Raw genomic sequence first — 12,460 nt, 5'->3', positions numbered from 1 at the left:
TAGGGCTTGAGCTACCAACCTAAAGTAGTTAAGTTCAGCCAATTCATTGGGATATCAGATGACAAGAGGACCGTGATGTGGGGGAAAATATGTTTATATCGAATCGAATCGTGCTTTCCACATGTCTTATGCCATCTTTGTTTTGAGCACCTGATCTGAAGCCCATGGCAGGACATCTACCAGGTTCCAGGACCAGCACCACAATAATGTGGGGAATAACTTATCATTTTCAAGATCAAATTGGACTATGCATCTGAAGAGATTCCAAAGCAAAGGTCTCAACTTGTAGGGTATTTGATCCCCAAAAGAAAGCATTGATCCAAGCCTTATTTAGGTAATGATAAAAGCTGGTAGAACTGAATATAGTTTTGCATATCTTGTCACTTCAAAATCAATCATCTACAGATCTCACCAAACCACCAGCAGCATCAAAACACAAAGCATAGATAAGAAGCCATAAAGAATACATGGAGGAATTCGGAAAAAAGCAAAAGAGAATTATTTTTAAGCATAGGTACACTGGCACATAACAAATTAAGCACATAACAACACAAACAAACACACAAAAAATTGCATTCAGACTTTTCTCTTTTTAATGTACTTCTGGTGTAAAAAGTTATATGCACAAGGACCCAAGTATAAGCTCTCCCCACCCCATTCCCCTGTTAGCTAGATTAGAAGAAAATTGCGATGGTAATGTAAGATTGAGCTGCAATTCACATTAACAAGAACGAAAATCCTGCCAAGAAAAAAAAGAAAGAAAAGAACCTCACAGAAGGACCAGAATTAAGTATCATTATCAGGTGGAACATCAGCCTCATTAAATCTCCTCGAAGACATTTTATCAAACAAACTTCTGAGGCTGTGCTTGCTCTCCCTACGCCTCCTAATGACTCGGGTCTGACTATCCAGCTGATTGAATGGATTTTCATCAACGAATAACCCAGTCTCTAACCTTTTGGACACGGCCACAATCTCATAAGCATCCCATAGTGACTGCCCAAAGTCCCATGCTGCATATCCACTAGCCTGATTACTAGCTGATGTAGACTTTCTCATCGCTTCGAGCTTGAACCGAGACGGTAATCTGCCTCTGAAATTTCTCCGGTGAGCATCAAATTCGGACGTGGGCCTAGAGCCGCTGGAGTGGCTGTACCAAGCTTGTGCCACAGCCTTGAGAATTTCAAGTTCTCTGTCATCCCCAGGCTGTAACTTTTTCTTCATGGTTGTTTTTCTTCTCTAACAAAGCCTTGTATGGGCCATGTTATCTTGGGAAAGTTAGAGCCTCACATCGCTACCATTAGAAAAGAGTGAGATAAGTTGGCAAATCACATCCTTTTGGTGACAAGATGATTTTATCTTTCATGGGCATGTGAGGTGAACACATACAAAATGGAAAATAAGCATACAAAGTGGGCTGGGCAAGGCCCCATTTCCATTCATGGTGCTACCAAAGAAAAGACATCTCTCTTATATTTTTTGAAGTCTATATTTTGAAAACAAATGTAACTAGTTAAGAAAATTAATAATTTAATTAGGTAAACCCTTTTATGAACTAAAAAGGTTAACTTCGTAATAAACCTATGGTTACAAAGAAAGTAACGTTGCATATATGACTTAGTCGAGTTGGTTAGAAGCGGATGTGATTCCCACTATGACTGAGTTCATTTATATAAAAAAAAGAAGGTAATGTGATTATGAATTTTTAACTTTTTTAATTCTAAAATAAATAATTTTTTTAAAAAACCTCTCACAAAGGCGGAAACGCTTGCTGAGAGATTAGTATAGATAATAAAAAATCAAATCTTACAAAACTAATAGAAAAAGATATAATTTATTTGAAAAAGAAAATGTATATTATAAATTGCTGGACACGAAGTTTCAAAATATTCCCGCCCATTTTGAAGAACAATTTACCGAATTTCTCTTTGGGCTCTAGGGTTTGGCTCATCCCCTCCAAGCTGGTCTCGATTCTCTGTGTGATGCTTTCCGCTTCATAGTCTCTCAAACCCTAAACCCGAAAATGAGTGCTCCCAGTCCCATGGAGATCTCTCTGCAAAACCCCCAAGACAACGAGATTCCGGACCAAAACGGCGTCATCGCGGTAGACTCAGCTCCTTCTCCTAGTCTTCCCCCTGACAAAGTACTTGTTTCAGGTCCGTTCGACTTCCTCTTCATCATTTTGAGTTTCAAATTGTTCCAATTTGAGGTTGTGTAGATGATTTAGTTGTAAATTTACTTTCTTTAAAGAAAATTGATTGTGGGTTTCAGTTGAAGTCTCCCTCAAGCCCTCAAGCACAGCTCGGATTGACGATGTACGGTCAGCCGTTGAGAGGTGTGCTGTTAAACTCCATTAATCTTGACTTTCGAGCAATGATTCTCAGTTGTATCTTAATTGAGTCTTATATGTTCGTTTTAACGTCTCTTTTGGTTTCCTTTTTGTTAAATGCTTAGAATGCTTGAAAAGAGGAGTTTAAGCTATACTGATGGACCTGTGCCCGTGCCGCCCGACGATCAGTTCCTGACGGAAAATGTGCAAAGAATCTGTATTTGTGACACGGGTATTTTTTTTTTCTTTATCTATGAATTTGATCACTGAGGTTAATAAAATATTGAAGGAAAAGAGAAGAAATTTTTTAAACTTGATGATCAGCTGTGCTCAATATTGCAACTTTTTATCAGCTGAACTTTTTAATCTGACAAAATGGAAAGTTGACTGCAGCACTATTTTTATTTCTTTTCTAACCATATAAAGGAGGAGGAGGAGGATGCAGTTTTCAGATATTCACCAGTTCTGATTATTGAACTGTTTATTTTTGTAGATGAGTGGGTGCAGAACCATGAGATCCTTTTGTTCTGGCAAGTAAAGCCTGTTGTGCATGTTTTTCAGGTGAATTGCAGTGCTCATAAATAGCATAGGCAGTAGGTGTATCAGTTTACTTTGCTTTTGTTTATTTATCTTTAACTAGCAACAGTCTGTTACTATTGTCTTTTAGAATTCTGCTTTATTTGGTGCCTGGTGGTAAGGGTTGTCTGAGTTGGTACTGCCCGTGACATCTGAACTGCTTTGGGACTCAATATCTGTTTCGAGTATTGATCTTTTTCTCGTATTTGCTTTGTCAGCTTAGCGAAGAGGGAGCATGTGAGGACGTAAGTGGCGATGGACAACCTTCTACCTTTAATGAATGGATTCTTCCTGCGAAGGAATTTGATGGGATGTGGGAAAGGTTAATTTGCTACTTATTACTTTTTCCCCCATTAGTAGGTTGAGATAAACTGATGTTGTGACATGGTCTTCTATCTTTCCAGCTTAATTTATGAATCTGGTCTCAAGCAAAGGTTGCTGCGGTATGCAGCTAGTGCGTTGCTTTTTACTGAGAAGGGTGTCAATCCTTTCCTTGTGTCATGGAATCGGTAAGGACTTGTTTGTTGATTTCATCTGTATACACATATGCCTGTATTTTATGATTATTGAGGAATTGCTCTTTAGCACCGATATGATTGTTTCTATCCCTTTGCAGCATTGTTCTTTTACATGGACCTCCAGGCACTGGAAAAACCTCTTTATGTAAAGCACTGGCTCAAAAACTATCTATTCGATTTAACTCCAGGTTTGTTGATGTATTGTTTTGTTCAGACGAATATATATTACTAAAATGGAAGTCTCTGTGCGTAAATTTCCAGACTCATTACTTTATGCATTGCAGATACCCACAGTGCCAATTGATTGAAGTTAATGCACATTCTTTATTCAGTAAATGGTTCTCCGAGAGTGGAAAATTGGTACGTAGTTGATATTATAATTCTCGAAAGATGCTTCTGCTCTTTGTAAACAAGAGTTGGGATTTTGTATATGCAGTTTGTATAAAATATTTTTCAATCTTAGGTTGCAAAGCTTTTCCAAAAAATTCAAGAGATGGTAGAAGAGGAAAACAATCTGGTATTTGTTTTGATTGGTGAGATTTAATTTTACTCTGATTTCTGATTTCATGGTCATCTTTCTTCCATCTGGGTTGTGATTATATATATGTGGTGATGCTGCAGATGAAGTTGAAAGCCTCGCTGCTGCTAGAAAAGCTGCTCTATCTGGTTCTGAACCTTCAGATTCTATTCGGGTACCATGCTCTCACATCTCCTATTCTAGAATACTTTCTAAGCTTTTTGATTGAACATAGAGAAATTTTTTGGATATGGTTCACAGTAGCTCATTTTCCAATCCAAATAGCACCTAAAAAATGACATGCCAGGTAGTGAATGCGCTGCTAACTCAGTTGGACAAGTTGAAATCAGCACCGAATGTGATAATTCTGACAACATCCAACATAACGGCTGCTATTGGTAAGCCTGTAATCAATTTCCTAACATGGTAAATGAACTTCCCTGGGTTTGCTTGCTATTTTTCATCTTTAAGAGTGGAAAGTTGTAGCTTTGAAAGAGTTTATGTATGTTTCTCACTGTATAAAACGGTTTAGCCTATTTGTGGTTTGCCTATGATAGTATTCTCATCAGCCTCCAATCCACTGTGGTTCTGAGGAGCTATAAAAATAGATAGGCATTGCTGTATGTTAATATGCTACAGAAGCAGATTCCCGCATTCCCTAATTTCCAACCTATTTGCTGGGATAAAAGTTTTTAGCTGAATGATATTCTCATTTTTTCTTATTGTTTGTGTTCTTTCTTTTGTTTGCTGGGAGCATTTTTTATCCTCCTCGCTCTTTCCCCAATGATATATTTTATTTTCTGTGTCGAAGGAGGAAAAACTCTAAGAATCTGAGTATTTATGTATTTACCATTTATTGGGTTGCAGATATTGCATTTGTTGATCGAGCTGATATAAAAGCATATGTCGGTCCCCCAACTCTGCAAGCGCGTTATGAAATTCTAAGGTCCTGCTTGCAGGAACTTATACGAACAGGAATTTTATCAAATTTTGAGGTACATGTCTTACCTTCTTCAGATACCATTTTTGTTAAAGCTTTAATATATTACCTTCGCCATTAAGTGCTAATGTGTGGAAGTTTCAAATTGAAGCCTTGTCTAATGAACATTGTAAATTTTAGGATTGTGAAAGCCTCATGCTTCCTAACTACGGTAGCTTGAAAGAGAAATTGAATATGCCTGAGGTTCAAGATGCCCGAACACTACACATGTGTAAGCTATTGCTTGAAACAGCAGAAGCATGTGAGGTGAGGAACTGATTCTTCAATGCCTTCTAAATTAGTCCCTCTTTTTTTTTTTGGTATTTTATAAAGCTATTTGATTGTTGATTTTGCTTCTTTACTTTGGTTAGGGATTGAGTGGACGATCTTTAAGAAAGCTTCCATTCCTAGGGCATGCGGCTCTTGCAAGTCCTTATGGTTGTGACCCTAGCAAGTTCCTGAGTACAATGATAGATACGGCTAGGAGGGAGCGTTCTGAGCTACCTGACTGAATCGACTAATTTTCACATCTTGTGAACAATGTATTTTTATTCTTACTGCAAACTGTGACTTATAATCTAATTCATTTTAAAGCATTAGCAGCTTCCCTTCCTTTGTGATGAAGATTATAGTTAAAATTATCATATAATCTGTCCCCCAAAAAAGAAAAAAAGAAAAAAGAAAGCCATACAAAAACATCGAAGTGGCTATATTCTTTTGAAGCATCACGCCCTTCCTGAGATCTCATAAATGGTAGGCTATATGCATCAATAGACAGGAATAACTTCAAAATGGACTAACACTGAAGAAAACAAGAAACAGAGGCTAATTTCCTATTGTGTTGAAAAATGAGCAGACGTTACAGTTCATGTAGTTGACCATGAACATTACTACAACAAATACATGTCAAGCAGCAGTCTGCTTGCCTTCTGTAGAACCAAAAAGTTTGGAAATTTCACCAAGCTTTCGAATATGATGAGGGCATTTATAAAGCAGTTCTTTGGCCTCAGAGTCTCTACCTTCTTTAAAGAATGATTTGAAAACATGGACATAAGCTGCAGACGAGGGATATTCCTTCACAGACAATGCCTTGAAAAATTCTGCAGCATCCTCCACTGAACCAAATTTTGATATATATTGGATAAAAGGTTCTGGATAAGGTGGGTAGCTCTGTTTCTTCATTAAATGAAGAAGTGCGAATGCTTCATCGAGTTTTCTAACTTCTAACAGGTTTTCGATAAGATTTTTGTATGTGGCTTGCCAAGGTCTTAAACGAGTCATATTCACCATTTCAATAAGCAATTTGTATGCACCCTCTATCTTCCTCTGCTTAAGGAATCCGTTTATCAAGACATCCAGTAGATCGGCATCAGCATCACAGCCTTTTTCGATCATCTTTGCAAAACAAACCAGCGCTGTGTCAACTTCATTAGCAGCACAGTGTCCTTGAATCAAAATGGTCCAAGTCATGATATCAGGAACACACCCATTTGCTTCCATCTCATCCAGCACTTTGCAGGATTCTTCAAGTCTCTTGGCCTTACAAAGTCCAAAGACCAACTGACTGTATGTAATGTTGTCTGGCTCATACCCTGCATTTCTCATAACCTTCGTAATTTTCTCTGCTTCATCAAAACTCCCTGCACTTGTCAAAGACCTATGAATTCCATCATAAACAGCCTTAGAGAGTGTATTCCCTGCAGACTCGAATTTCTTTGCAACTCTAAACACCATATCCAAATCTGGTTTATCACTTGCTGAGATGCTCCGTAAAAGCATGCTGCAATCCTGAACAGAAGGCTTGTAAGGGCCATCCATCATGAGCTCATATAGCTTCACCGCATCTTCCATCATCTTGCTCTTCTGAAACTGCCTCGTAATCTTTATATAAGTGTCTAAATCCAGTTCATGACCTGCACCCTTCATTTCCTCAATCACACTCCAAAACTCCCCAATTGAGTCAGCCTGTGCAAGAATCCTTGCAACTGCATTATATGTGATAGTATTGTGTTCATAACCGGAACTTTGACCGACCCAATGGAAAAAGCTCAAAGCTTTCGATGGGCAAATTCTAAGTTCCTTCAATACCCTTATGATAAAATTATCAGATAACGTAATTTTGAGCTCCCCCAACTCTTTCTCAATCCCAGCACTCCACTCTGACCCTGAAACAACATCGGCCACCTTCTTCGCAACCTCATCCGTCGCATTATCTTGCATCATCCTTTCAAAAAAATGCTTGAAAGCCACAACATCATTATTCATCTTCCCCTTTTTAAGCCGTTCTGCGATGGCCGAATACGTTTGCACGTCAATGTAAAAGCCTTGCTCTTTCATTTGCCTCAGAGTGATCCAAAACTGTTTCATTGAATCCTTGTGCCCTAAAACCCCAAGCATCAAGTTAAACACCGAAGAGCTTGGCCTAAAACCATTTTTCTCACAGACCCAGTTGAAAAAATCCCAAGCCTTTTTTGGGTCTTTATCCAGTTTCTTCAAAACATAGATAACTGCATCGTGGGTCAGTGATGGGTAGGACTCAGATAACTCGTTCTCCAACTCAGCGGACCACTGGTTAGCCAAAACCAGTTGCAAAACCGAGTTGGGGGCCGAGGAAAAGAACAGGCTTTGATGGGTATTGAGGAAATGAAAACCGCATGATTGATCAGAATGAAAGTGAGAGAGGTGAGAGAATTGAGTCACCTGAGAACAAATCGGCCGAATTGTGACGTAGGACCTGGTCAACACGAGCGAGTTGGCGAAGCCAAGGGTTTTGAGCAACGCTGCCTTTGCTCGATTCATGGCTGCTAAACTTTTTCACTGAGACTACACCACAGAAGAAGCCACTGATATCAATTAGGGGATTTCCAGGGTTTAAGCCTTTTCGGGTCAACCCGAATAGAGTTGTGTCCAAATTGGAGCCCATGGGCTTGTCGAAACCAAATGGGGGGGCCCATGTGTTTGTAAGACTTTCACAAGGAGGGGCCCACCAATTCTGTAGGGAGGTTTCATATGGCCCCCACGCACCTTGAGTATCTTTCACGCGAAGTTGGGTTCGGTTATTAAAGTGAAACCCGGAACCCGCCCTTTTTTTTTTCTCTAACCGGCGTGCGAGGCTCCCTGCAAGTCCAAATACACGTGGCAGTTGGTTATAGGAGAGGAGGCAGGTGGGGCCGGGTGTGCTGTGGGTCCTGAAGTTTGCGAGTGCTGCGGAAAGGTTTGAGTAAAGAACTTACGCAACGTAACAACGGTGGTCCTTTATTCCTCTTTCAATCCGGAAGCTTACAAAAAAATGGCCGTTGTGAGATTGAAAGACATTAGCCTTTTGATAGAGACATGTGTTGCAATCTTATCTTGAGCCCTTTAGGTGGAGAGTGTCAATCAGTTGTCAAGACAAATAGAAACCCCAACTAAATACGTGAAGTTAACAAAGAAAATATTGTGTTTTCAAAAAGTATTATGGTTATAATATACGCTAAACGAATCAAAGTTAAAATTTCAATAAAGACGAAATGACGTAAAATCTGAATGACTTAGATACGCAGTAGCATTAGCGGACAAACTAATTCATAGACTTGTACATATTTTGGCATATCATGAGCATGAGCTTAGGTAGGAATAAATTAGTATACATATTTTTATCTTTTCCTAAAGCAAATCATGGTCTAACTGTGTCATAATGAAGTTTAGATGGTCAACCACAAGACATAAGTACAATTTTGAGTCTTGACACAGCTAAGACACATGTCTGAAATTTATAATTTGATCTCATAATATTCTGAAAATAACAGAGTGACCCCAAATCAAACCACCGAACACATCAAAAGCAACACAAAAAGAAAATTATAATCCTTTTTTGACGTGAACCGACCAAAAGAGAAGAGAGAAGAGCCAAAAATTCAAAGACCAACATAGATAAAGATCCTTTTTGATGAAGGGGTTGGCTTTACAAGGAGCTAGGCTAGCCCCACCTTTGGGGCACCATGTATGCTTTGCCTTGAAAAATTTGTTACCCTTCAAATGAATCCCACCTCCAAAACAAAAAACTCCTCCACTGTCCTATATCTTTTGTTTCTTGGCTTTCCTTTTCCTGTGGAAACGTGCCCCTGATACTGTTCATTAAAGAGAAAAAACGTGCATGCGGGAATATAAGATTAGGTCTCCGCAGTATGCGTGCATCACAATATTTCACCTGTCTCTGCAAATAAAGCCAATTTCCTAGCCACTTATATATATATATATGTGTGTGTGTGTGTATATCCATGTTTATATGTTCTGTGAGTTCCTCATAACATGCCCTAGCTAGCTACTTCTCTAGCTCTTTTCTTCTCCCTCCCATGATAACCATGGTGGCTGCTTTTGAATTTGTCACATTAAGCATGAACGTTTTGGTTTTGGAAGTTCAATATTGGAAGCAATTTAAGCTTCTCTCTCAACTTCAAGAGATGAGTGTTTGTTCTTGGAGCTGCCATTTAAAGAAGTTTGAGGTCTCTCCTCCTCCTCCTCCTCCTCCAAGGCCAAGCATAGTGATGTAGGTGTCGATAGCATCGATCCATATTCACGGGGGAATGAAGCTCTCCTGGTCCGATCACCTTCTTTTTTCTGGGTTCCTTTCAGTTTATAGTTCTTCTCATATATCTTTTTGGTTTTTGAGTATGTGCAGCAAATACCATGTTGCTGTCCTGCATGTTCTCATATTACCTTGTTCCTTGTAAGACTTTTTTTTCTTTTTTGAAGACCTTTCCTATTGAGATGGGCGATATTGTAATAGGTGTACTAAAACATCCAATATATATATGTTTTCGTAGTATGCAGATCGGATTTGGACTTTTTGTTATTATTATTTACTTCTGATGTTCATAATTAATTCTTGGTAAAAATACGAAGTCCCTGAAGTCCAGAAGCCATTGAGTATGAAACTGTCAGGTTCTGAATGGGCTTATGCATTCTGCAATTCTGACTTATTAATTAGATAGACTTTAAAATCAACAAGTTGGATTTTTTTGTGTTAGACAAATAAACATACCTTATAGTTCTCCTTCTTGTTCTTCTTAATGGTTTTATCATCATTCTGTTGAGCTAGTGGTTCAGGAGATATCATTCAAATTATTACAAAGCCTGCTTAAAGGAAAGGGCAACTGAGCTGTGGTCTTGTCATTTTTGTCACTGCTACTCTAATTTGGGTGACACTGTAGATGCATATGAAAATGGCATCTAAGCTTTGCCATCTTGAATATTTTTCATCCAATTTGGGGCAATTTGTCTGCTGTTATGCAGCATATATGTGCTGATTTACCACAATGGTTGGTGCTGCTGGCTCTCTCTTTTTTCTATGAAAATTTGACCAACTGTTGAATCTTTTTCCTTTTACACCCAACACACAAATTGAGCACAACTCAAAGACTGTTTAGCAGCAGTGGCTGGCATATCCCAATAATGAGTACATTTTTCTTTTCTTTCAAATTCTTAAAATCATGAAAAGCATATGTTGACTATGAGATTGTTTTATGGTACTGGTCCCTGGGCAGATATAATTTCCAGCTATGAGATCTCATCTGTTAAAAACATGATAAAGCTTTCTTGAGTACCATAATCATTCATCTTTCTCTACTTTTTATTTTTATTATATATATATATATATATATATATAAAATCAACAGAATGATGGTAAATGATATCATGAAATGTGTGGCCTTCCTATTTCCCCACCAATGTTAAATATGGGGAAAACTTTCACTTTGGCTGCAACCTTAGCAAGCCTTACATGGATACCAAGTACCATATGGGGCTCTAAACTCATAAAAGTTAAATAGTTATAATGACTTTAGCTTAGCCTTCTCAGCCCCCCACACACTCTCTCTCTCTCTCTCTCTCTCTCTGTTAAAGTATGAACATGGAGGCAGAGCAAAGGAAAATTAACATAATATCTTTATTGGTGACAGTGTAAAAAACAAAACAAATCTCTTTATGAAAGCTTAATGTTAACAAATTAACAGACACAATTGCCAAAAGGCTATAACTTCTTTCTCATGATTGTCCAGTTGTCCCTGAATCCCATCTTAAAACAATAGTGTCTGTCAAAAACTGTCCAAAGTTCTTACTCATAGATCTCCATTGATTTCGACTCCAAAGATTTCCTTTAGCTTCTTTTTCTGTCAAGCTACTGATAGCCCATACCATGAACACCTTTAGCCCAGTCTAAGATTGGACCTCTTCATAATTTCCCAGTGATTCAGCCCAAACCCAAGCATTCTCTTGGACTAGTTGTGAAGACCTCCAAATGGTAAGGGCTCATCCCAAATAACCCAGAAAACCCAAATGGGATCTCCACTCATATTCTGATGCCATTAGTTCCATTTCTCCTCTCTTTTTAGCTTTTGGGAAGTTCCTGGATTGGGTTTATTTATAAATTTGTATTTCCTGCAAAGCAAGCAAAACAGCCCCCTATTTATCACTAAACTAATGAGACACTAGTCTCTAATAATAATTATTTAAAAAAACATAAAAACATAAAAAACCCCTTCGATGGGTTTCAATCTTTAGAACTTAGAGAACAAGTAAAATATATATATATGATATTGAGCTGTCTTTATAAGAAAATGCCCCACCACAATCTTTTCAACTTTGTTGTTTGGCCCTTTTTCTAGGTGTAATGCACCGTCCTGGTCCAAGTCCATGCACCACTCCACCATCCTCCCACACTAAAGCAACTTTTTGTCCAACTTGTTATCGCATGCCTGCCTATCTCCTTCCTGGTTAGGTTGTCTGCTCTGGAAACTGATTCTTTCTTGTCACTCCATTTTGTTTTCCTAGCTTTTGCCTAAATCTTTGTCATTAAACTTAATCATGTCATTAGTTTCTATTTCTAGTCAGCCCACGAGTTCGAAAAACCCCCAACAAATTTGAGTGTAAGTGAAAAATAGTGCGAAGTGTTATTTTCAAGAGCAATACGTGTTTGTAATTCGAGTGAGAAGCGTGATTCAAAGGCTCCCAATGTGAAAGCGAAATGCTTACAAACAAAGTAAAGTTGTTATCTTAATGAAAGTTCTTTTCATGAACATTTTCTAAATCATAGGTGGCATAATTAGTGTCTAAAATAAGAGGCAAGTTTGACGCTAAAATCTTACATTGGATTTGCTAACAGTCAATATACTTGTTTCTTTCCTTCTTCTTTAATCTTTCTTCCTTTAAAAAAACAAACAAAACTCAAATCTGACCAAATTTCCGCACTTCATTCACAGTCAGATAAAGTAGCCAAAAAGATTGACATCAACATCTTTAGCTTCTTTCAAGACAGCCAAAAGCTTCCATGTGATGTAAAGAAAGGTATTTCACACGAGTCATATAAACCAAGTCCTTTTTTATTCCTTTTCTCTTCTCTTTTCTTTTGTGGTCTTTAAAAAATGTCATTAATTATTTATATTCATGCTGCAAATACATGTCAATGCTCCATGGAAAACAAATATATAATTTTATATAAATAATGCTGAAAATAGAATAAAATCATGTGTTCTCTGTACTTTGGCAAAAGATGACAATTGACA

At 38.1% G+C, this 12,460-nt stretch overlaps 3 protein-coding genes across 3 annotated transcripts; 1 reads left to right on the top strand and 2 right to left on the bottom strand.

Moving 5' to 3' along the window:
- Positions 1-543: 543 nt before the first annotated feature.
- Positions 544-1,332, bottom strand: LOC103337939 (uncharacterized). The gene has a single exon (XM_008241113.2). The coding sequence runs from the start codon at positions 1,222-1,224 to the stop codon at positions 787-789; it is 438 nt and encodes a 145-aa protein (XP_008239335.1). The 5' UTR covers positions 1,225-1,332; the 3' UTR covers positions 544-786.
- A 556-nt stretch (positions 1,333-1,888) lies between these two features.
- LOC103337940 (pachytene checkpoint-like protein) lies at positions 1,889-5,525 on the top strand. The gene is made up of 14 exons (XM_008241114.2): positions 1,889-2,156; positions 2,272-2,335; positions 2,455-2,561; positions 2,823-2,890; positions 3,124-3,227; positions 3,310-3,414; positions 3,522-3,611; positions 3,708-3,783; positions 3,887-3,956; positions 4,045-4,115; positions 4,248-4,338; positions 4,808-4,935; positions 5,061-5,186; positions 5,291-5,525. Exons 1-14 carry the CDS (start codon positions 2,024-2,026, stop codon positions 5,429-5,431), a joined length of 1,374 nt encoding a protein of 457 aa, XP_008239336.2. The 5' UTR covers positions 1,889-2,023; the 3' UTR covers positions 5,432-5,525.
- Positions 5,526-5,722: 197 nt separating this feature from the next.
- BIR6 (Pentatricopeptide repeat (PPR) superfamily protein) lies at positions 5,723-7,766 on the bottom strand. Its single transcript, XM_008241115.2, has one exon. The coding sequence runs from the start codon at positions 7,716-7,718 to the stop codon at positions 5,826-5,828; it is 1,893 nt and encodes a 630-aa protein (XP_008239337.2). The 5' UTR covers positions 7,719-7,766; the 3' UTR covers positions 5,723-5,825.
- Positions 7,767-12,460: the final 4,694 nt, after the last annotated feature.

Source organism: Prunus mume, linkage group LG7 (genome assembly GCF_029339155.1).
Source record: "Prunus mume cultivar Tortuosa linkage group LG7, ASM2933915v1, whole genome shotgun sequence".
NCBI lineage: Eukaryota > Viridiplantae > Streptophyta > Magnoliopsida > Rosales > Rosaceae > Prunus > Prunus mume.
The sequence above is the reverse complement of the archived record's forward strand: the minus strand, read 5'-3'. Positions and strand labels throughout refer to the sequence as shown.

Coding starts and splice junctions, on each gene's coding strand:
- LOC103337939 (XM_008241113.2), bottom strand. CDS start 1,224: ATGAAGAAAAAGTTACAGCCTGGGGATGACAGAGAACTTGAAATTCTC.
- LOC103337940 (XM_008241114.2), top strand. CDS start 2,024: ATGAGTGCTCCCAGTCCCATGGAGATCTCTCTGCAAAACCCCCAAGAC. Junction 2,562..2,822: donor AATCTGTATTTGTGACACGG/GTATTTTTTTTT, acceptor TTATTTTTGTAG/ATGAGTGGGTGCAGAACCAT. Junction 3,415..3,521: donor TTCCTTGTGTCATGGAATCG/GTAAGGACTTGT, acceptor ATCCCTTTGCAG/CATTGTTCTTTTACATGGAC.
- BIR6 (XM_008241115.2), bottom strand. CDS start 7,718: ATGAATCGAGCAAAGGCAGCGTTGCTCAAAACCCTTGGCTTCGCCAAC.